Source organism: Aquarana catesbeiana, linkage group LG05, assembly GCF_042186555.1.
Source record: "Aquarana catesbeiana isolate 2022-GZ linkage group LG05, ASM4218655v1, whole genome shotgun sequence".
NCBI classification, from domain to species: Eukaryota; Metazoa; Chordata; class Amphibia; order Anura; family Ranidae; genus Aquarana; species Aquarana catesbeiana.
The window spans coordinates 23862343-23888463 of record NC_133328.1 but is presented as its reverse complement, the minus strand read 5'-3'; the positions used below and the strand labels follow the sequence as shown (position 1 = coordinate 23888463).

Sequence of the window (26121 nt, the reverse complement as noted above, 5' to 3'; positions counted from 1 at the left end):
AAGAGCTAGATAGATAGATAGATAGATAGATAGATAGATAGATAGATAGATAGATAGATAGATAGATAGATAGATAGATAGATAGATAGATAGATAGATAGTTCAGCGTCTCGATCTGAGCTCCCTGCAATGCAGATCTTCACCACGCACCCAAAGCACAAACTGACCAGCAGAATACCTTCATCTTTCTGGGAAGTTGGATCTTTAAAAGACGTAAAATGTAGAAGTGACCTGCTCTTCGGTTTCTGGTAAGCACTATATAAGTCATAAAATCTGACTCAGCCTCCATTACAGCTGATCCTGGGGAAGTTTTGCTGTCATCTTAATGGGAAGGTAATATATTAAACACAAGGAAAGCGGTGGCCAGGTGTAATGATTGCGGCTTCAAGCTGGGTTGTCGATATACAAGGATAAACTCACACAGGTATACACTCACCAGAACCACGGGACAGATGGTGGTGGGGGGTAAGATATGATCCTTCAGGGGTCCACAATCACATTCAGGTTTCAGGTGGGACGCACATTTGTTGTGAAGCTGTAGGTAAAAGAAAACATTAAGACTTTAACTTCCATTGTAAAGATTAGCAAAGCGTTGAAAGACCACTATTTGTTTGTAAAACTATTTGCAAAGTGGAACTCTTTGTGAGCTCATGCAAGCAAATGCATGTAAGTTCAACTTGGCAAAAAATATCCTAATATCCTAAATATCCTAACTAAAATATCCTAACTAATAACAGAAAATACACCACAAATGCATCCTAAACACACTGCAAACCCATTACAAATACATGTAAACACGTGTGCGAAAATGAACACTGAGCACATAAATTGTGGTGCAAACAGGCCCTCAGTCAGTTTCTTAATGCTTTATTGAAATGTGTTAAGGTTTCCAATCCAGTTATCCTCAGACTTTATATACAGTTTATCACTCACACTATCTGTATTCACAAAATATTAAACAATGGGTGCTCAGCTATATAAAGAAAAGGAGGCGGGATTAGTGAATACAAGTAGGATTTTCCCGGTACCGTCACAAGACATTACAACATCATAATTTTTAGTAAAGTTTATTCACATATCAACATACATATTAAAATCAATATTGAAGGACACTTCCATTCCGAATGGCGATACACCCTCAATTAGGTTGCCACCGAAACTGAAAATGTCCCCAATTAACATGACATATGTAAAATCAAACTTCCATAGACCATATGGGGTCATGTTCCTAACATGTTTCGCGGATTGCCCGCTTCTTCAGGAGAGCACAGATGGAAGAGCAAAAAAAAACTGGATAATGAGGAAAGAAGAAAAATTTAAAAAATGCTAATAAACAAACAGAATAATTGATAGCAATGGTAAGTATTCCATGTCTACCATGGGCATTAACATGCTTTTGGAAATGGAGTAACTACCTTATAGGTTGGACAATAAAACTAGAAAGGGCAGCTGCGGTCCTATACAACCCCGGGCAAGCATGGGAGCAAAACAAAGAAGTCCTATAGAAACTAATCTTAATATATATTAGCAATTAATTTTGTAAATTAAATCAAAAACTATGAATACAGGGTCACTGAAAGCAAAAATACATACCAAAATAAGCCTCCAAAAACTAAACAATAGCCCTTGTGTGAATGTATTCATCTATTTATACACAATAGACCTCAAATCAGCTGTGTTACAATTTTCTCACCGCCTGTCTTGTATTTGTACTACTTTTGAAAGGTCTACTGTTTAGTTATTGGAGACTTATTTTGGTATGTATTCTTGCTTTCAATGACTGTGTTTTCATGCTTTTTGATTTAGCTGACGAAATTGGTTGCTAATATATATTATGATTAGTTTCTATAGGACTTCATTTTTATGCTCCCATGCTCGTCCGGGGTTGTATAGGACCGCAGCTGCCATTTCTAGTTTTATGGCTCAACCTATAAGGTAGTTACTCGTTTTTCAAAAGCATGTTATTGCCTATGGTAGACATGGGATACTTACTATTGTTACCAATGATGTAGTTTGTTTATTAGCATTTTTCAAATTTTTGTGTTTTCCTCATTATTCACTTTTTTTGCTCTTCCATCTGTGCTCTCCTGAAGAAGCTGGCAATCCGCAAAACATGTTGGGAGCATCACTCCATATGGTCTATGAAAGTTAGATTTTATATATGTCATGTAAACAGGGGACATTTTCAGTCTCGGTGGCAACCTAAGAGTGTAAGTGTCCTACCATGGGCATGTTAATGCCCATGGTAGACATTGGATACTTACCATTGCTACCAATGATGCTGTTTGTTTATTAGCATTTTTCAAATTTTTCTGTTTTCCTCATTATCCAGTTTTTTTGCTCTTCCATCTGCGCTCTCCTGAAGAAGCAGGCAACCCACGAAACATGTTGGGGGAATGACCCCATATGGTCTATGGAAGTTTGATTTTATATATGTCATTTAAATTGGGGACATTTTCAGTCTTGGTGGCAACCTGAGAGTCTATCGCCACTGAGAGCGTAAGTGTCCTTCAATATTGATTTCAATATGTATGTTGATGTTATGTGAATAAACTTTACTAAAAATTCTGATGTTGTAATGTCCTGTGACGGTACCGGGAAAATCCTACCTGCCCCCCAATCTATTTACAAAATATGGTTACATACATTACAATCTCTTCTTGCAGTTTTTGTATCTGTTAATTGTATGATCATTTCTGACATTGCCACACACAGAATGAATAGAGATGAGTGAAATTGAAAGTTCTCATTTTGCTTATTTATAAATTGGAGGAGATGGCAGTTAAATGCATGGAGGTCAATGAAGAAGGCAACATTAGGGTAGTTTTTAACGGTGCACCGGGCTATGCTAAGGAGCAGAACTTTGAAAGCTGTACCCAAAAAAAAAGGCAGGCAAAAGGCAAATGGCTAGTTACTAGTATTGTCACCAGTAAGTCTCCCTATACTTCTCCGCTCACTGACTTGCGATGTGGAAAAGGAAAGATGGAATGTGTGGGCTGGACGAAATGCGTCGGGGGCATGTCCTGGGAAAAGCCGGGGTGAAGCTGTTTTCACCTTTTCTTATCTAGGCTGTTTCTTCAAAATTCGGCATCCCATTTTCCTTCCCCACATGTGTATACAGAGCCAGGATGGGCACCTGCCTTTAACGTGAATCACCAGAGTATTATGGGATGACTGCTTAGAGTGGCACCCAAAGCTTGTTTTTGGCTACTGACTCACGATGCCTTATTCTGTACCGTGTCTCTGTGTAGAAGTGACCGTCTTGGTAGAGGCAGGTTTTTGCTTTTCTCAGAGCCTCCAGCAAGGGGAATAGTAAGGAAACACAGTGGTGACATCACCAAATCACACTCTGAATCTACTGAGACTAGCAGTAAAAGGCAGCAGTGCCTTAGATCTGACACTGCAGACATACATCTTTGAGGCTGATTTTTAATGTTTTTTAATGTGAACTGTTAGACAGGACAATTTGGTTTGTTGCAGGCTGGCTGGTAAGTTTGGAATTTTGCTTTGTTGTTGTTTTACATGCATTGCCCTTTCATGTGCTCCTTGCTATTAAGGCCAGTTATAGGTTGGGACAGTTGCCAGTTGTTTGTACTGTAGGCACAGGAGTGCCTAGGAACCCCTTATATACCAGGGGTAATTTCAATTTTTGGTCCAAGCACAAGTTTGGACCAAACTTTGGCTGTTTTGACGTCCACCCAACCCAAACATGGTTACGCCACCCTTTTGATAAAGCCACATGGGAGGGTGGCGTAACACGTGGAGGTGGAGCCAAGCGGCGTGAGTGTTGGAATGGAATCCATTGTGAGATACTGCTCGTTTATGTCTATGCTTCATAGCCCTTTGTGCTCGTTTTTTATTTAATAAATGTGAGTACATTTCTGGAAGCTGGGTTGGTGTACTTATCTATGTTAACAATCATACTTCACTATTGGTGGCTATTCCCTCTTTCTTGAGAGCTATATGGAGTTACCCCTTCTAAGGAAGTTACATTATTAAGGAGGATTCATGTGGAGGATCATTACCTGGTGTATCAAGAATACTCTTGTATATGCAAGATCGACCTATAAATTATGGGTCTATTAACAAGGTGAGCGTGCACTTCACTAAATGGCAGAGCACTGCAGAGTCTGTGGCGGAGCACTGAGTGGATTCAAGGAATATAGTCAATTCCTTGAAGATGCACTATTAGAGCATTTTGCTTGGACTTTTTGGGACTTTTCTTTCACCCTTGGGACAGTTTACTATGGGTGCTATTATTATCTTCACAAATTAATTTAAGGTATAATAATTTTTGGCACTTTTTGTTCACATTATGATATGGCAATTACTAATATGGAATGAGGATTTATGACGGTTTATTTCTTATATCATTTAAGCAGTACAAGCATTTGGGCAGCGAAACCACATATTGTTTTTGCGTTACCATGTTGTATTGTTCTTTATATAAAAATAGATAAATGATTCAACACCTAATTCACCAAGTATACAAAGAAAGTGAAGCTGCCTTGTAATTGCACATGAGTCAAGCTGAGGACCCAGGTGCAAATATTTGACAAACTTTCCAAAAGTCATCCTAGTGTAAGAATCTGTGAGCCCATTTCTACTCATCATTGGAATGTCAAGGTTGGGGGTCAGAACCACATAACCATTATAGTAAAGTTGAGAATCACTATAAACTTAAGCCAAACAGGAAAAAAAAATATATTCATAGATATAGATATATATATATACAATGTAATGTAAACATTTTGTCTTTATTTTCCTTTATATTCACTATAAAAAAATTATATATATATATAAATATATATGTGTATAATATAAATATATACACAGTATCTCACAAAAGTGAGTACACCCCTCACATTTTTGTAAATATTTTCTTCTATCTTTTCATGTGACAACACTGAAGAAATTACACTTTGTTACAATGTAATGTAGTGAGTGTACAGCTTGTATAACAGTGTAAATTTGCTCTCCCCTGAAAATAACTCAACACACAGCCATTAATGTCTAAACTGCTGGCAAAAAAAGTGAGTACACCCCTAAGTGAAAATGTCCAAATTGGGCCTAAAGTGTCAATATTTTGTGTGGCCACCATTATTTTCCAGCACTGCCTTAACCCTCTTGGGCATGGAGTTCACCAGAGCTTCATAGGTTGCCACTGGAGTCCTCTTCCACTCCTCCATGACAACATCACGGAGCGGGTGGATGTTAGAGACCTTGCGCTCCTCCACCTTCTGTTTGATGATGCTCCACAGATGCTCAATAGGGTTTAGGTTTGGAGACATGTTTGGCCAGTCCATCACCTTTACCCTCAGCTTCTTTAGCAAGGAAGTGGTCGTCTTGGAGGTGCATTTGTGGTCGCTATCATGTTGGAATACTGCTCTGCGGCCCAGTCTCTGAAGGGAGGGGAACATGCTCTGCTTCAGTATGTCACAGTACATGTTGGTATTCATGGTTCCCTCAATGAACTGTAGCTCCCCAGTGCTGGCAGCACTCATGCAGCCCCAGACCATGACCACCACCATGCTTGACTGTAGGCAAGACACACTTCTCTTTGTACACCTCACCTGGTTGCCGCCACACACACTTGACCCCATCTGAACCAAGTAAGTTTATCTTGGTCTCATCAGACCACAGGACATGGTTCCAGTAATCCATGTCCTTGGTCTGCGTGTCTTCAGCAAACTGTTTGCAGGCTTTCTTGAGCATCATCTTTAGAAGAGGCTTCCTTCTCGGACAACAGCCATGCAGACCAATTTGATGCAGTGTGCGGCGCTTGGTCTGAGCACTGCCAGGCTGATCCCCCACCCCGCAAACCTCTGCAGCAATGCTGGCAGCACTCATTGGGCTAATTGGGCCAAATTTGGACATTTTCACTTAGGGGTGTACTCACTTTTGTTGCCAGCGGTTTAGAAATTAATGGCAGTGTGTTGAGTTATTTTGAGAGGACGGCAAATTTACACTGTTATACAAGCTGCACACTCAATTCATTGTAGCAAAGTGTCATTTCTGCAGTGTTGTCACATGAAAAGATATAATAAAATATTTACAAAAATGTGGGGGTGTACTCATTTTTGTGAGATACCGTATATATATATATATATATATATATACATACATATACGTGCCTTGAAAAAGTATTCATATCCCATGAAATTTTCCACATTTTGTCATGTTACAACCAAAAATTAAATGTATTTTATTGGTATTTTATATGATAGACCAACACAAAGTGGCACATAATTGTGAAGTGGAAGAGAAATGGTAAATAGTTTTCAAAATTGTTTACAAAAAAATATGTGAAAAGTGTGGTTTGCATTTGTATTCAGAACCGCCTTTCTCTGCAATTACAGCTGCAAGTCTTTTTGGGGATGTCTCTACCAGCTTTGTACATCTAGAGAGGTACATTTTTGCCCATTCTTCTCTGCAAATAGCGCAAGCTCTGTTGGATAGAATGGAGGGCGTCTGGTTGCTCTAAACCAGAGGTAGACAACCTTAGGCTACATTTCCCATGAGGCATTGCAAGGCTGGCAGTTACAATTACTCCCAGAGGCATGATGGGACTTGTAGTTCTGCAACAGCTGGAGGGCCCCAGGTCACCTACCCCTGATCTAAACCATCCCATTGTAGCTCTGGCTGTATGTTTAGGGTCGTTGTCCTGCTGGAAGTTGAACCTCCGCCCCAGTCTCAAGTCTTTTGCAGACTCTAACAGGTTTTCTTCTAAGATTGCCCTGTATTTGGCTCCATCCATCTTCCCATCAACTCTGAACAGCTTCCCTGTCCCTGTTGAAGAAAAGCATCCCCACAACATGATGCTGCCACCACCATGTTTCACGGTGGGGATGGTGTGTTCAGGGTGATGTGCAGTGTTAGTTTTCCGCCACACATAGCGTTTTGTTTTTAGGCCAAAAAGTTCAATTTTGGTCTCATCTGACCAGAGCACCTTCTTCCACATGTTTGCTGTGTCCCCCACATGGCTTCTCACAAACTGTAAACAGGACTTCTTATGGATTTCTTTCAACAATGTCTTTCTTCTTGCCACTCTTCCATAAAGGGCAGATTTGTGGAGAGCACGACTAATAGTTGTCCTGTGGACAGATTCTCCCACCTGAGCTGTGGATCTCTGCAGCTCCTCCAGAGTTACCATGGACCTCTTGGCTTCTTCTCTGATGAATGCTCTCCTTGCCCAGCCTGTCAGTTTAGGTGGACGGCCATGTCTTGGTAAGTTTGCAGTTGTGCCATACTCTTTCCATTTTCGAATGATGGATTGAACAGAGCTCCGTGAGATGGTCAAAGCTTGGGCTATTTTTTTATAACCTAACCCTGCTTTACACTTCTCCACAACTTTATCCCTGACCTGTCTGGTGTGTTCCTTGGCCTTCATGATGCTGTTTGTTCACTAAGGTTCTCTAACAAACCTCTGAGGGCTTCAAAGAACAGCTGTATTTATACTGAGATTATAAATTAGACACAGGTGGACTCTATTTACTAATTAGGTGACTTCTGAAGGCAATTGGTTCCACTAGATATTAGTTAGGGGTATCAGAGTAAAGGAGACTGAATACAAATAGATGCCACACTTTTCACATATTTATTTGTAAAAAAATTTGAAAACCATTTATCATTATCCTTCCACTTCAAAATTATGTGCCACTTTGTGTTTGTCTATCTCATAAAATCTCAATAAAATACATTTACGTTTTTGGTTGTAAAATAACAAAATGTGGAAATTTTAAAGGGGTATGAATACTTTTTCAAGGCACTGTATATATAGTTATAACTCAACTCCAGTTAAAACCTTTCTTTTTTCTTTTTTTATTGAGCTAATCTTAAAAATGTGGTTAAATGTAGACTCAGATTTGCATTAAGAGTTAAGTTCATGAAGGCAGGTTAGGAAGGTTTGTTATTTTCTTTTTATAGCTTATAGGTTTTTTAAAAAATAACTTAATTTTACAAATAAATATTTAATACAAGGCACATCTATGGTACGACCACAGCACAGAAGGATTTCTGCAGCAAGAACATTGCTTTTAGAGTGTCTCTTTCTAATTAAAAGTCTGGTTGGAGCTGTTCAGAGAAAGAAACGGAGATGTTACACTCCACTGATTCAGCTGTGTATGTAAATTTGAGCTCTGTACAACAGGCTATTTTTTTTTTTCAGCAAAGCAGTTAAGATTAACCTGGAAATGTAGCAGGTGGCTGGAAATACTAAGTATAATTTATTTTTTTCATATTTACCCGATTAAAACAATAATTAAATTGCATTTTTTTCTTTTTTTGTGAACATATTAAGGGAAATGCATACAGAAACATCACATATCCCTTTACATGTTTAGGGTTTATTTTAAGGGCTAGGTGAAATAAGAACATTGCCCTTCTCCATGATTTTTCCCTCTTATCTTTTTCCTGGTGTTATGCACAATTCACATACTCACCTAATGCCGCGTACACACAAGCGGACTTTTCGACCGGACTGGTCCGACGGTCTATCCGATGGACTTTCGGCGGACTTCCGACGGACTTTCCCAACACCAAAGTCCGACGGATTCGTACGTGATGACGTACGACCAGACTAAAATAAGGAAGTTGATAGCCAGTAGCCAATAGCTGCCCTAGCGTCGGTTTTCGTCCGTCGGACTAGCATACAGACGGGTGGACTTTTCGACCGGACTCGAGTCCGTCAGAAAGATTTGAAACATGTTCCAAATCTAATGTCCGTCAGATTTTCAACCGAAAAAGTCCGCTGCAGGTCCGATGAAGCGCACACACGGTCAAATTATCCGCCGGACCAGTCCGGTCGAAAAGTCCGCTCGTGTGTACGCGGCATAACAGGCAATCCAGTGTTGACCTGCTGTGATCTGATGCAAACACACTAGCCATCTTTGTTGCAGACATCATCGGGAGCTGGTTTCTTCTTTCTGGTCCAGGTAGCCCAGCCTCCTGGTAAGGCTCCACTGGGACCAGCTTCCTCCAGCCATTGTATGGAACCTGAAGCATTCTGGGGTATGTGATGTGCAAATCCCAGGAGGTTTCAGGTGACATCATTCTTGCATATGTGAGAATGGTGACCCAGTGTCAAGGATAACGAAAAAAATAAAAATCCCCAAAAAATGTTTTTTTTTTTTTGCTGATTTCCATTTTTTGTTACTTCAGTGAAGAGTAGTTATAATTTTTACCAGGTTTTAATTCTCATCTGGGGAGATAATTCTTATCTATGTGATGACAGCTCAAGAAATGGGGCTGCTGTTTTAATCAGAACAGAAAGCCCAAGCACCAAAAAGAACTATGTCAAAAACTCCCCACTCTGCCAATAATGCATTTGTTTTTGTTATTTGTTTGTACCCCCCATTGTAGAACTTCCCATCATTTCCTGTCTCGAAAAGAAAAAAAATAGGGAAACAGCTTTCCATCAGGGGACATAATAACAGGGATGGCAATATGAACCTAACAAAGGCCCAAGGCCCTCCTAGGTTTTGGAGAAAGAAAGAAAGAAAGAAAGAAAGAAAGAAAGAAAGAAAGAAAGAAAGAAAGAAAGAAAGAAAGAAAGAAAGAAAGAAAGAAAGAAAGAAAGAAAGAAAAAGTTCTTCTTTAAGGAACCAAGTTAAAGTGTCAACTCTTTAAATTTTAATTCAGTATTCTACTTTGGTTTATTATGCAGTATATTAGCAAAACCGTATGAGCCTTTTGCTCACTTAAAAGATCTGCACTTCAGAGATTGCTAATTTATGCGTGGTGAACAGTATGAAGCATGTCTCCCTATTTCAGTCACAGCAACATTTGTAAACTTTAAATTACATTTTGGCAGTAGGTGTTTTTTGGTGTTAAATATTTGAATATTTAAATTTATATTTAAAACATAAATATTTTAGGCAAATATGTAGATTAAGTCACTTCAGCCTTAGTAGAATTTTCTGTATTTTTTTAACTAGTATAAATATATTTATGTTACCATAAAACTGTTGTGTCTTGGATGGACTCCATTAGCTAAGCCAGCATTTTTCAACCTTTTCAACATAGAGGAACCCTTGAAATAACTTTCCGGTCTCAGGGAACCCTGGCTAAACATTACTATATCTACATCCCGTGATACATTGGTGATGGTCAGTGGAAAGAATGCTCTTTACAGGTGTGGCCATTGGGAAGAATTATCCTCTTACAGATAGCAAAAAAAGACCATTGGTGTCAATGGGAACTTATCTGAGAGGCAGAAATTGTTCATTGCTCAAGGAACGGCTTTCAACCTCTGGAGGAATCCTAGGGTTTCACAGAAACCTCGCTGAGATCAGTGGCGGCTGGTGGTACATTTTTTTTGGGGGGGGGGGGGGGGCGCAAACAGTGCACCCACAGCCACCCCCCCCCTCTGGTCGGTCGAGTCACCAGCTCCACCAAAACCCCCCATTCAGCACCCCCCAGTCGGTCGGACAGTTGTGAGCCATACCCCATCTATGGCGTGGGCAGTGCTCCCCTCTGGGAGACGAGTGGCGGCTTCTCCTGGGTCTCCTCCTTTGGCATCACAGCAGCTGATGATGGAAGCGGACGAAAAACAGATGTAAATGGATGAAAAACTGATGTTAGGCCCCTTTCACACGATCGGTCCGATTTTCATCTATCCGTCAACGGATAACAATGCATTCCTATGGGCAAACGGATGACCATCCGTTCACCTCCGCTTCAGATCCTATCCATTTTTTTGAACGTACATCGAGATCCGTGAAAATGGGTATTAACTGACGTCAACGGACAATGTCCGTCAACGTCCGATCAGTTAAGATCCGTTTGGAATAAATTACGTTTTTTTTTGTTTATATGTGAACTCAACCTCAGGCCGCTTCAGTAACATGGGATGGGTACAAAATCGACTAAGTCTCCCAGCCTGAATCTGCTTTTTCTTGCTCTCCATTCTCCTCATATAGGCAAATATGACAAACAATGTCACGCTGTCCCAAAAATTGTTGGAATCCATCGCACAACGCAGATAGCACACACAAGGACACAGCAAGGACAAGTCACTCACTGAAAACTGCGATGCAGCATGGGAGGAGCAATGCTTTCTGGGTAATGTCATCAAAGCCACAGAAACTGCTGTAAACGGATCAAAACGGATGCAAAAACGCATTTAAACGGGCAATTTAACGGATGTTAACGGAACTAAGACGGATGTAAGCAGAGATTAAAGGAACTTACAACGGATGAAGACGGATGAAGCAACGGGTAATAACGGATACGTTTTCAACATGGCTTAACTGACGGTGCCCGTGTGGAAGGGGCCTAAATGGAAAAGATGGATGTAAGTGGGTGAAAAACAGATGTAAACGGATGAAAAGCAGATGTAAATGGATGAAAAAACAGATGCAAATGGAAAAGACGGATGTAAATAGATGAAAAACAGATGTAGATGTATAAAAATGGATATGAATGGATGAAAAATGGATGAAAATGGATGAAAAACGGATGTAAATGGAAAAGATGGATGTAAATGGATGAAAAACAGATGTAAATCGATGAAAAATGGATGTAAATGGAAAAGATGGATGTAAACGGATGAAAAACAGATGTTAATGGATAAAAACAGATGTAAACAGATGAAAAACAGATGTAAAAAGATAAAAATGGATGTAAATGGATGAAAAATGGATCTAAATGGAAAAGACGGATGAAAAACAGATGTAAGACAGAGAAGTGGATAAAAATGGATGTAATCAGATACAAAACAGATGTAAATGTATAAAAACGGATGTAAACAGATGAAAAACAGATGTAAAAAGATAAAAATGGATGTTTTGCCGTTGGAATAAACTCCGAAGGTTTCTCAGACGGAATTCCGACGGAATTCCATTCAAGCGGTCCGACCAAAGTCTGACCGTCCAGAACGCGGTGACGTACAACATGTACGACGCGACTAGAAAAAGGAAGTTCAATAGCCAGTAGCCAGTAGCCAATAGCTTCTGTCTCGGACTTGCTTCAGAGCATGCGTCGTATTTGGTCCGTCAGAACAGCATACAGACGAGCGCTTTTCCAGATAGGAATTGGTTCCGTCGGAAATATTTAGAACATGTTCTATTTCTAGATCCGTCAGAATTTTCGAAAAAAAAAAGTACGATGAGGCCTTCACACGATCGGAATAGACGATGAAAAGATTCCGTCTGACTTTTTCTGTCGGACATTCCGCTCGTGTGTACGCGGCTTAAATGGAAAAGACAGATGTAAACGGATGAAAAACAGATGTAAATGGATAAAAACGGATGTAATCAGATACAAAACAGATGTAAATAGATGAAAAATGGATGTAAATGGAAAAGACGGATGAAAACAGATGAAAAACAGAAGTAAATGGATAAAAACTGATGTAAACGGATGAAAAACAGATGTAAAAAGATAAAAACGGATGTAAATGGATGGGAAACGGATGAAAAATGGATGTAAGCCAATAAAAAGCAGATGCAAATGGATGAAAAACAAATGTAAATTAAAAACGGATGTAAATGGAAAAGACAGATGTAAAAAGATGAAAAACGGATTTAAATGGATAAAAACGGATGTGAATGGATAAAATACAGATGTAAGGCCTCATTCACACGAGGCAGATACATTTAGCGGAGTCCGCCAGCTCAGCAGGAGATTGCTCCGTTGATCTCCACTGACCCGGCGGATGACAAGTCTGTCTCTGGTCACTGAGTGGGGAAAGGCCGGTCAGAGCACCGCTGATTCCTATGGAAAGATAGGACAAAAACGGACAGCATATCATCAGATCTCATCCGATCCGCTAAGACAGATGGTGAACGTATCGCCATACGTCTGTCTTGAGCGGATCGGATGGCAGATGGGTGTCAGTGGACACATCTCCGCTGACATCCGTCTCCCCATAGGAGTCATTGGATAGCCCGCTCAGATCCACCTGTCCATGTGAAAGGGGCCTAAATGGATGAAAAACAGATGTAAATGGATGAAAAACAGATGTAAATGGATGAAAAACAGATGTAAATGGATAAAATTGGATGTAACTGGATGAAAGACGGATGTAAATGGATAAAAATGGATGTAAATGGATGAAAAACTGATATAGATGGATGAAAAAATTAGGTAAATGGATAAAAATGGATGCAAATGGATGAAAAACGGATGCAAATGGATGAAAAACAGATGTAAATGGATGTAACTGGATAAAAAACGGATGTAAATGGATAAAAATGGATGTAAATGGATGAAAAACTGATATAGATGGATGAAAAAATGAGGTAAATGGATAAAAATGGATGTAAATGGATGAAAAACGGATGTAAATGGAAAAAAAAATGGATGTAAATGGAACAGAACTAAAGGGAAGATGGATACATTGATGTAAACTTAGGGCTCTTTCACACGGGGCGGATCAGTGATGATCCGCCCCGTGAACACCCGCTGGCTCAGCGGGGATCGCTCCGCCGATCCCCGCTGAGCAGAAAGATGACAGGTCCATCGCTGCACGCTGTGCAGCTACGGACCTGTCAGAGCGCCGCTCTCCCCTATGGGGGATCGGATGATGACGGACCGTAGTGTCCGTCGTCACCCGATCCGATCCGAAAACGGATGGAAAAGTAGGTTTTTCCTCCGTTACACTTTTCGGATCGGAGCGGCGTCGGATGTCAGCGGACATGTCACCGCTGACATCCGACGCTCCATAGGGATACATGTATGTCCGTTTTTCATCCGAAAACGGAAGGATGAAAAACGGACATACGGATCCCCCGTGTGAAAGAGCCCTAAATCCGTTTTCTTGTTACTCTATTTGAACCTCTGTTATTTCTTTAATTGAAAAAAACAATAACAATCTATTGAAATAAAATCCAATCCATACCTGGTGTCTACCAAATTGTTATTTCATTCTATTCAATACTATGTTGATTGTGAGAATGTAAAAAGTGGTCACCTGGAAATATTGATACTGTAATGCCCCGTACACAGGATCAGATTTTCCAACGGGAATTGTTGGATGTGAGCTTGTTGGTGGTAGGTCCGACCACATGTACGCTCCATCGGACTTCTGTTGTCGGACTTTCCGCCAACAAATGTTGGCTAGCATGTTCTCAAATTTTCCACAGACAAATGTGTGTTGTCGGATTTTCCGAGTGTGTGTACACAAGTCCGTCGGACAAAAGTCCAAAGTACAAACACGCATGCTCGGAAGCAGAAGCGGTCGGTCTTGTAAACTAGCGTTCGTAATGGAGAATTAACATTCATGACGTGGCAAATTATGAAATCTCCAAATGCAGCGCACAATTCTCTTCTTCTTTAATGGGATAATAATGAAGCTGCTTTGCTGGTGATACTGATGGAGTTATTGCAAAAGAATTTTCAAAGGCTTTTTTTTCTAGTGATATCAAAAATAATATTATTATGTTTTTTTGTTTTTTTTTAATTTGTGCAAGTTATCACAGCACCATTATCCCGTTGTTTATAAGATCAAAGATACAACTATGTTGGTTTCCCTTGTCAATTTGACATTGTATTTTTTAAAATATAACTGCCGACTCCCAAACTGTCATATGTAAAACACATAGCCAAGTATTATTCTACACAATTTTTTTATTGTGCATTAAAAAAATAAAACAAATACAATTAGACATGTTATCTGCCCAATAGAACTTAACCAAAAAGTGCATTCTATGCATCCAAAAATATAGAAAATATACCAAATCAAATCATTATTATTCAACCAAAAAAATATTGTCAAAGCAATAACTCCAAGGCCAATAATAAATAACACGTTATCTCCTCCCATTCCGCAACATGTCTGGTTGATGAACGTCCGTTCAGAAACGAACTGAAAAGCACGAACTGAAAAGTACGAATTAACACTCACCAAACTTCTACAAACACAAAATTAGCAGAAGGAGCCCAAAGTATGGCGCTAAAGAGCTGAAAAACCACGTCATACGTCTAGTACGTAACTACGTTTGTAATTGTTGGCCAACATTTGTGTGACTGTGTGTATGCAAGACAAGTTTGAGCCAACACCCTTCGAACAAAATTCCACGGTTTTGTTGACGGAAAGTCCAATCGTGTATACGAGGCATTAGAAAAAAAACGCAATTAAGGCCGCGTCTTTTGAATATCATAAAGGTATCAGCACTCCTATCCCACACTGATCAGTTATCTTGATTGGGTGGGGGTTGGCTCAGTGACGCCCTCTGGAGGGTCCAGAAATAGCTGCTGCAATTGGCAGCTGAAAGCTTTCAAATTTCCATCAAAACCATGCTGAATTGCTAAGGGTCACTCAAAAACAATGACGATAATACATCAGATTGGACATTGGACTGGACCTTTTTGAAACCAAAAACCAGGCAAACTTTATGTAATTTTTTTACTCCTGTTTATTTTGCCAATATTTATTGTCTGCATTTCTTTTATTATCTTTTCTGTTAATATTTTGCTTGCACTATGTTTCTTTCCTTTCATTAAAATTATATTTATAAATGGTTAAGTTTATTCTCTAAATGCTCCAAATGAGAAATTAAAGAATCTCTACCTCTTTGTAGAACGTTACCTCATTTTAAACTCTGTTACCTTCCTGTCTGCGTGGCAGTGAGTGTCACAGACATTTAAAGGTCAGGATCTTCACAGCAGTTACCGTGAATAGTGTGTAATTCCATTAAAACTCAAAGTGGCAACAATTGCTTTTGTGTGTAAAGGGTTAGCTGCAGAGGTTATCAAACAAATGATGATCACTCTCAGTCTGCTGTCACTTCGATTGTTGTCCCACAAGCTGGAAAATCTCTGTGCAGGGTGAGCCTGATAATGCCATCACAATACCTGCATACAGAATCCGAAATGAGGAAAAAGACAAAAGATATAGTTTAAATTATTAAAAGAGCTTGGAGTGGCGTCAGAATGTTTGCATGAGACTTCTAGCGAGGCAAATGATTTGGAAAGTAGGCCGTCCAAGCTGGAGTGACTTTGAGGTGTGTTCAGACCACTGTAGACAAGGCTGAGGAATTAAATGAAAGGTGTGAAACCCTCCGGAACAAATCTAATGATGCCCTAAGAAAACCAAATGGTGGATCTGAGGAATTCTTGTCTGGCCAAGTTGAATCAGACAATAGGAAGGCAATGCCTGATTTCCGGGAGACAGCTGTGGAAAGGCTTTTATAAATAGGAACTAAACTCACCTTCTCTCCAGCACTGCAGTGTCCCAGATCTCCCGCTACAATGACAATGCTACAATGTTTTCAACAGTCGGAGTGGGTGATAGCTGGGGGGGCAAAAGATGGAGTAAATCAGTGGCCAATTTGAAAATGATAGAGGGCCTCAAGTGTGGCCATTGACATGTCCAGGGGGCTGCGCAATAACAGTGCACTTTCGTCCATTGAGGTGCATGGCATCAAGTTAGGGGTATAATTCCCCCCCACGCCCCAAAATGTTGGTCCTGTTGCATTTTTTGTAGCACAATAACCCACGGCAGTGGTGTCAGTGACAGTGATAATAACCCCCAGTGTTGGTGTCAGTGAGTGAAATAATAACCTTCAACATTGGTGCCAGCAAGTGAAATAATAACCTTCAACATTGGTGCCAGTAAGTGAAATAATAACCTTCGGCATTGGTGCCAGTAAGTGCAATAATAACCCTCAACATTGGTGCCAGTGAATGAAATAATAACCCTCAGCATTGGTGCCAGTGAGTGAAACAATAACCCTCAACATTGGTGCCAGCGAGTGAAATAATATCCTTCAGCATTGGTGCCAGTGAGTGAAATAATAACCTTCAGCATTGGTGCCAGTGAGTGAAATAATAACCCTAAGCATTGGTGCCAGTGAGTGAAATAATATCCTTCAGCATTGGTGCCAGTGAGTGAAATAATAACCCTCAGCATTGGTGCCAGTGAGTGAAACAATAACCCTCAACATTGGTGCCAGTGAGTGAAATAATAACCTTCAGCATTGGTGCCAGTGAGTGCAATAATAACCCTCAACATTGGTGCCAGTGGAAGTAATATTCACCTCTGGCATTGGTGTCAGTGAGTGCAATGATTACTCAAGAATTGGTGTCAGTCAGTGCAATAATAACCCCCAGCATTGGTGTTAATGGCAGTAATAATAACCCCCAACATTGTTTTCAGTAAGTACAAGAATAGCCCTCAACATTTGTGTCTATGCTATTAACCCCCCCGCCTCACATTGGTGGTTTCTGGCAGTGAAATGTAATCCTCCCAACCCTCTGCAATCATTGGTGGTCATTGGCAGTGAAAATGAACTCCACCCTTCTTTCAGCTCTGGGTGCTGGCTATGTGGGGGTGGGGTTGTGCACTGGGCACTAGAGGAGTAAATAGTCTCTCCTGCCTGCAGCAGGCTGAAGATGCAATGGGGGTTATTTACGAAAGGCAAATCCACTTTGCACTGCAAGTGCACTTGAAAGTGCAGTCGCTCTAAATCTAAGGGGTAGATCTGAAATGAGGGGAAGCTCTGCTGATTTTATCATCCAATCATGTGCAAGCTAAAATGCTGTTTTTTATTTATCTTGCATGTCCCCCTCGGATCTACAGCGACTTTACTTGCAGTGCAAAGTGGATTTGCCTTTAGTAAATAACCCCCAATATCTCACAAGTGAGTACACCCCTCACATTTTTGTGAATATTTTATTCTATATTTTCATGTGACAACACTGAAGAAATGACACTTTGCTACAATGTAAAGTAGTGAGTGTACAGCTTGTACAACAGAGTAAATTTGCTGTCCCCTCAAAATAACTCAACACACAGCCATTAATGTCTAAACCGCTGGCAACAAAAGTGAGTACACCCCTAAGTGAAAATGTCCAAATTGGGCCCAAAGTGTCAATGATTTGTGTGGCCACCATTGTTTTCCAGCACTGCCTTAAACCTCTTGGGCATGGAGTTCACCAGAGCTTCACAGGTTGCCACTGGAGTCCTCTTCCACTCCTCCATGATGACATCACAGAGCTGGTGGATGTTAGAGATCTTGCACTCCTCCACCTTCCATTTGAGGATGCCCCACAGATGCTCAATAGGGTTTAGGTCTGGAGACATGCTTGGCCAGTCCATCACCTTTACCCTCAGCTTCTTTAGCAAGGCAGGGGTCGTTTGGGGTCGTTATCATGTTGGAATACTGGCCTGCGGCCCAGTCTCCGAAGGGAGGGGATCATGCTCTGCTTCAGTATGTCACAGTACATGTTGGCATTCATGGTTCCCTCAATGAACTGTAGCTCCCCAGTGCCGGCAGCACTCATGCAGCCCCAGACCATGACACTCCCACCACCACGCTTGACGGTAGGCAAGACACACTTGTTTTTGTACTCCTCACCTGGGGGCCTTGCAATGTATTTTAAAAGTACACATGAAAGAGAACAGCTTAAAGTGGTTGTAAACCTCTGAGATGAAAAATGAACCGAGCATATCCTTCTTTAGTGTGTACTTGCCTCTATCCAAAGCACTGAGTGTGGCTTCTGTCTCCTCTCTCATTCCTTTGCTATCTTGTGTGTCTCTTCTGGCAGTCTATGCTGACGCCAGCCAATCCCAGGAGATGGCTCTGTCTTCCCTCAAGCACACAGCAGGTGATTGACACCCTTAGCTGTGCATGTTTCCTTATGAGACTGTGTAGAGGGGGGTGAGTCAATTCCCTTCACTCAGGTCTCAGATTACACTCAGCTCCCCACTCTATGGTGTGCAGTGTGTGACGTCAGATCCCCGTCCCCTGCCTTTTGGAGCTGAGAAATAGCCTTTGATCTGTGCGTTTTAGGAGGCTGTAGCTGGGGGAGGGCTGCAGGTAAACAGGTACAGCTTATGTAGGAGGATTTGTTTCATCTTTGTGTGTCATCTGAGGCTAGTTACTTCACTGGGTGTATGTAAGGGTTTACAACCACTTAAACGTAGATTCTTGCGACATTGATGCACAAATGTTTTATAAATCGACCCATAAATGTTACTTTATTGCAATATACCAGACAGTGTCAGTCTACTTGTAAACAAGAGCTTTACCAATTTAAAACAAAAAAACAGATTTGGTAATAGTGCTTTATGTCCTATTGATTTATGTAAAGTGAATTTTCTTGTAAACCTATGGGACACTCACATCCTTTACACCTGTAGTCTCTAAACTGTGGCCCTGGGGCCAGATGCGGCCCTTTGCTTGCCTTTATCCAGCCCTTGAGGCATTATTCCTTCCACTGACAAAAACTATTTCTCCCCCTAATGCCAAAGATCAGGCATTGTTATATCCCACTGGGCCCAGCCCCCATAAAGTCTGAAGGACAGTAAACTGGCCCTTTCTTTAAAAAGTTTGGAGACCCAGGTCAGATCTGCGCAGATCCCACTGAGTGCCGGACAGGGACAAGGGAGATACAGTACAGGTGCCCAGGGTTCAGTGCAGACATAGGCAGGAGAGGGTGTGTGGTAGGCTGCACCCTCTGTGTTCTCCATTTTTCCCTGGTGACCAGTTGTTGATGCTCCTACTGTATGATCTCCCTTGCAAGTGACTGTAGAATAGTATAGTATGCCGGGAGGTACTACAGCCGGATAGGTGTTTCAGCTTAATATTGCAACAAAGGTAAGATATATGACAGATGGTGGAGCTTTTAAGGAGGGGAGAGAAGATGAGGGCAGTGGAGGGAGGGGGTTGTATGCAGAGGGAAGAGCTACCATTTGATGCCATTTGGCAGGTATGTGTGTGTGGCGGGCATGGTTGAGTTCCTGCACCTATTCTCTGAGAAAAAAAGCCCTGCCCCTAACTAAAATCTAGAGGAACCAATTGCCTTCAGAAGTCACCTAATTAGTAAATAGATTCCACCTGTGTGTAATTTAATCTCAGTATAAATACAACTGTTATGTGAATCCCTCAGAGGTTTGTTAGAGAACCTTAGTGAACAAACAGCATCATAAAGGCCAAGAAACACACCAGACAAGTCAGGGATAAAGTTGTGGAGAAGTTTAAAGCAGAGTTAGGTTTAAAAAATATCCCAAGCTTTGAACATCTCACAGAGCACTGTTCAATCCATCCTCCGAAAATGGAAAGAGTATGGTACAACTACAAACCTACCAAGACATGGCCGTCCACCTAAACTGACAGGCCGGGCAAGGAGAGCAATAATCAGAGAAGCAGCCAAGAGGCCCATGGTAACTCTGGAGGAGCTGCAGAGATCCACAGCTCAGGCTGGAGAATCTGTCCACAGGACAACTATTAGTCGTGCACTCCACAAATCTGGTCTTTATGGAATATTGGCAAGAAGAAAGACATTGTTGAAAGAAATCCATAAGAAGTCCCATTTGCAGTTTGCGAGAAGCCATGTGGAGGACACAGCAAACATGTGGAAGAAGGTGCTCTGGTCAGATGAGACCAAAATTGAACTATTTGGCCTAAAAGCAAAATGCTATGTGTGGTGAAAAACTAACACTGCACATCACCCTGAACACACCATCCCCACTGTGAAACATGGTGGTGGCAGCATCATGCTGTGGGGATGCTTTTCTTCAGCAGGGACAGGGAAGCTGGTCAGAGTTGATGGGAAGATGGATGGAGCCAAATACAGGACAATCTTAGAAGAAAACCTGTTAGAGTCTGAAAAAGACTTGAGACTGGGGAGGAGGTTCACCTTCCAGCAGGACAACGACCCTAAACATACAGCCAGAGCTACAATGGAATGGTTTAGATCAAAGCACATCCATTGGTTAGAATGGCTCAGTCAAAGTCCAGACCTAAATCCAATTCAGAATCTGTGACAAGATTTGAAAATTGCTGTTCACAGACGCTCTCCATCCAATCTGACAGAGCTTGAGATATTTTGCAAAGAAGAATGGGCGGAAATGTCCCTCTCTAGATGTGCAAAGCTGGTAGAGACATCCCCAAAAAGACTTGCAGCTGTAATTGCAGTGAAAGGGGGTTCTACAAAGTATTGACTCAGGGGGGCGCTATACAAATGTACCCCACACTTTTCACATATTTATTTGTAAAAAATGTTTAAAAACATTTATCATTTTCCTTCCACTTCACAATTATGTGCCACTTTGTGTTGGTCTATCACATAAAATCCCAATAAAATACATTTACGATTTTGGTTAAAACATAACAAAATGTGGAAAATTTCAAGGGGTATGAATACTTTTTTGAGGCACTGTATCTACCCATAAACAGACATTTAATCCATTGCAGCTCACCAGTCCATAGATTTAGTGGCTGCATTCGTTTTCTCTTAAAGACTTTACTTTCACCTGGTGATCCTGCAAATAACTCACTTCCAGCCTCTTCATGTCTAGACTTTTCTCTCCACTGTATCTATGGAAGGAGCCATGGTTGCCACCTAGGCTGGGCTTTAAGCATGCCTGCCCTTGTTTGTCTCCATTACATGGTGAACTGATAGGATTAGTAATTATATATTACTTTTATATACTTAGACATTCTTAGGCACTCTGTGAATTGATGTGTTAACGTTTTCTATTACAATTATTTAATTCAGAGAAAAAAGTCTCAACTTTTAATAAAGTGGCATTGGGGTTGATTTGTTTATTATTTATAAGTTATTTACTTTGCAGAGGAATTTTCCCTCAGTATTGTTGCATAAATCATGGTGATCTGATAGGATTACTAGTTTACACAGTAAAGATAAGGTTCTTTGTGCTTTACTTTAAAGGATAAATTCACTTTAAAAATAAAATAAATAAATAAATGCACATTTTTTTGCAGGTAAAAAAATGTGCATGTATTTATTTATTTATTGAGCCTGTAAAGCAGGGGGTCTTCAAACTACGGCCCTCCAGTTGTTCAGGAACTACAATTCCCATCATGCCTAGTCATGTCTGTGAATGTCAGAGTTTTGCCATGCCTCATGGGACGTGTAGTTCTGCAACAGCTGGAGGGCCGTAGTTTGAGGATCCCTGCGTAAAGCATGGCAGATCGCTGGTGCCCTGCGGGTCTCCTGCAGACCTGTCAGTGTATCTGTGTGTACGTCCTGTACGGGCAAGCAGATACACTGACAGGAAGAATCAATGAACTTCCTCTGCACTCCAGGGCCGCAAAGGATGTTGGGGCTTGTAGTTCATTCACACGCAGAGCTGTGTGAATGAATGACGCGGCTGTGTGGGCAGAGCTGATTTTTTAAAAAAATGACAGCTAGTAGGGGGAACTTCTCCCCGTACTTCTGTCACATCGGGTGTGTGTGTGTGGGGGGGGATATCAGGCAGCGGCTTCAGCATTGGGAACATGTTACATGTTCCACCCTAAAATCAGGTGGAACATGTAACATGTTCCCCAGAGTTGAGCTTATCTTTTAAAGGGTCTCTTCGCTTCAGATCAAATCCTCACCAGCCTCTGAAGCGGCCGGCTAAGACCCGCGAAACCGGTCAGGATTCTTGGCATTGTCCACCTCTCCTTGATGACTAATAACACGGTATTGGACGGATTAACCCTACAATACATCCTGCATTGGACACTCTCTCCACCAACCATAAGAGATTTACCCAGGATCGGATCTGATAAGTATAATTTACTTTCTTGGATATGGGACTTTCATTTCTTCATATCATGTTCTTCGTGGATTACAATTATCTCTGGAACTTTGCCTGAAGGGTCATAGACCAATGTGTGCTCCACCAGTGTGGTTAGCTGCAAATGTCAAGGCATGAAAATTTTCTGAGGTATAATAGACAACATCCGACCCTTGGTTGGGTCCTCAACACCTTTGCATCTTCAGGACCTTGAATAACTGGCCTCCTCTAGACCACTGCATAAAATTAGCTGTGTTTGGATATATTCCACTTCACCCTAATCCATGTGTTCCTTTCTACAATCGGATATAGTTACATAGTTACATAGTAGATGAGGTCGAAAAAAGAAACAAGTCCATCAAGTCCAACCTATGTGTGTGAATATATGTGAGTATTACATTGTATATCCCTGTATGTTGCGGTCATTCAGGGGTTCATCTAATAGTTTCTTGAAACTATCGAAGCCCCCTGTGGAAGGGAATTACACATCCTTGCTGCTCTTACAGTAAAGAACCCTCTACGTAGTTTAAGGTTAAATCACTTTTCTTCTAATTTTGTGTGGCCACAAGTCTTGCTAACCACTTAAGGACCAGGCCTCTTTTTTAGATGTGTTGTTTACAAGTTAAAAACATTTTTTTTTTGGCTAGAAAATTACTTAGAACCACCAAACATTATACATTTTATTTCTAACACCCTAGAGAATAAAATGGCGGTCATTGCAATACTTTGTCGCACCGTATTTGTGCAGCGGTCTTACAAGTGTACTTTTTAAAAAAAAAATACACTTTTTTGAATTAAAAAATAAGACAACAATAAAGTTAGCCCAATTTTTTTTTTTTTATATTGTGAAAGACAATGTTACGCTGAGTAAATTGATACCCAACATGTCAAGCTTCAAAATTGCGCCTGCTTGTGGAATGGCGACAAACTTTTACCCTTAAAAATCTCCATAGGCAACATTTAAAAAATTCTACAGGTTGCATGTTTTGCATTACAGAGGAGGTCTAGGGCTAGAATTATTTGCTCTCGCTCTACTGATCGCGGCGATACCTCACATGTGTGGTTTAAACACCGTTTTCATATGCGGGCGCTTCTCACGTATGCGTTCACTTCTGCATGCGAGCTCGGCAGGACGGGGCACGTTTAACATTTTTTTTTTTCTTTTCTTATTTATTTTACCTTTTATTTTTTATTTTTACACTGTTTAAAAAAAAATGGTGTCACTTTCACTCCTATTACAAGGAATGTAAACATCCCTTGTAATGGAAAAAAAGCATGACAGGACCTCTTATATATGAGATCTGGGGTCAAAAAGACCTCAGGTCTCTTATTTACACTAAAATGCAATAATAAAAAAAAAAATGTCATTTAAAAAAATGAAAAAAAAAAATGGCCCTTTAAGAGCTATGGGCGGAAGTGACGTTTTGATGTCGCTTCTGTCCTGCAGTGTCATGGAGACGGGTGGAGGCCATCTTCTTCTCCCTCACTCGTCTCCATGCACAGCCACGGGAAGGATCTGATTGCCTCCGCTGCTGTCGACGGCTCCGGTAAGCGGCGGAGGGCACCGGAGCCATCGGCAGGAGGGGGGGGGCCTCTCCTGCTGCCGATAAAAGTGAATCCACAGCAGAAACCACTTTTATCTTGTACCGGACCGCCGGCCGAACACGGGGATATCGGGGTTATGGCAGCTAGTTGCTGCCATAACAACGATATCCGTCCTCAAAGTGAGGATGTACATCGGTGTGCGGCGGTCCGGACGTGGTTAAACTCACTTCCGCGAAAACGTTTTCTCCCTATTGTGGGGTCACCAGTACAGTATTTGTATATTGAAATCATATCCCCTCTTAAGCGTCTCTTCTCCAGAGAGAATAAGTTCAGTGCTCACAACCTTTCCTCATAACTAAGATCCTCCAGACCCTTTATTAGCTTTGTTGCCCTTCTTTGTACTCGCTCCATTTCCAGTACATCCTTCCTGAGGACTGGTGCCCAGAACTGGACAGCATACTCCAGGTGAGGCCAGACCAGAGTCTTGTAGAGTGGAAGAATTATCGTTTTATCTCTGGAATTAATCCCTTAATTATGAACTGTGTGTATTTTCCTTAGTAGTTATATCCAAGTACTGCGGCTCAGATACCATAGTATCGAATTAAAGGATCATACTGAACTGTTGCTTTGCAGGACCATCCATCCAAACACAATATAAAACCCTGCATATATTATATATCTCCATCCACTGGCAACATTAGCCAAGGGGTCAGGGTATATTAACCACTTCTGTGCCGCCCACCGCATAAATACTGAGGCAGGGCAGCCTTAGGGTGCCCACGTGTCCCGGATTGCCCGCAATTAGCAGGTCTGTCCCAGGTCCCGGGCACCTTCATTCCAGGACAATACCGTGTCCCGGAATGAAATTGACAGAGCGAGCAAACCCCGTTTGCGCTAGTGCTGGCGCTTGTTCTGCCTCCAGCTCCATCTGCCTCCGCTCCTCCGCCCGAACACAACCGAGCCCGCCCGAGCCGAGGGGAGCTGAGACCGCCCCCCGCCCGAGCAACTCTGTACTTAGCGGGGGGATCTGTACTGAGGGGGGTCTGTACTGGGGGGGTTTATACAATATTGGGGGGTCTGTACTGATTGAGGGGGATCTATACTGAGGGAGGGGGGTCTGTACTTAGGGGGGTCTGTACTTATTGGGGGGGTCTGTACTGAGGGGGGTTTATACTTATTGGGGGGGTCTGTACAATATTGGGGGAAGTCTTTACTGATTGAGGGGGATCTATACTGAGGGAGGGGGGTCTGTACTTATTGGGGGGGTCTGTACTGAGGGGGGTGTGTACTTATTGGGGGGAGTCTGTACTAAAGGGGGGTCTGTACTTATTGGGGGGGAGTCTGTACTGAGGGAGGGGGATCTATACTGAGGGAGGGGGGTCTGTAATTAGCGGGGGGGAGTCTATACTTAATGAAGGGGGGTCTGTACTGAGGGGGATACCATGTTTTACCGTGACAGCAACCCTAGCGAAGCCACTGTCACCCACCTCCTCTATCTTCTCTGGGACCACTCCAGTATGCTCTAAAACAGGTCCCCGGGCTGCATTGCCACGGGGGCAAGTGACACGCTGCATCTGGAGGCAGGCTACGGTGCTGCATCCGGTTGCAGGCGACAGTGGCATGCTGCATCTGGTGGGAAGTGAGAAGCTCATGATTCTGCATTATGGTGAGTTGAACTATTTCATTATATATTACAATGCAGTAATAAAAACAATATGATGCTAAAACCAGCCATTCACCTGACAAATCACTCACCCCTGAAATCCCCGTCAACTCCGAGACTACATTCAACACCCCCCCCCCCCCGGTCCTTGGCAAAATTGTCCCTGAATGGCAGTTTGGAAACGTGGTCATCCTAGGCGGCCTGGCTGTGCGAACCAACGTACCTGTACATCGGTCCGTGCATTAGTTACAGCGGCCGTGCGCCATGGGAGCTCGCCAGTGGGTCCGGCGGACTCAATGTGCGCTGGCCACCCACGATCACGGTAAAGAAAAGTAAACAAGGCGGATCCCTGTTCTGACAGGGAAGGAGAGAGATCAGCTGTTCCTAGTGGTCAGGAACAGCGATCTCTCTTTACACCCAGTCAGTCCGTCCCCCTGACAGT

General features: G+C 41.9%; 1 protein-coding gene across 1 annotated transcript in view; it reads right to left on the bottom strand.

The window, feature by feature from the left end:
* The window catches only part of DGKB (diacylglycerol kinase beta), an 804956-nt gene that overhangs the window by 458480 nt on the left and 320355 nt on the right, over positions 1-26121 (bottom strand). Inside the window, exon 14 of the mRNA XM_073629524.1 lies at positions 437-535. Coding sequence (XP_073485625.1) covers positions 437-535 — 99 coding nt within the window. The remainder of the gene's footprint in view (positions 1-436; positions 536-26121) is intronic.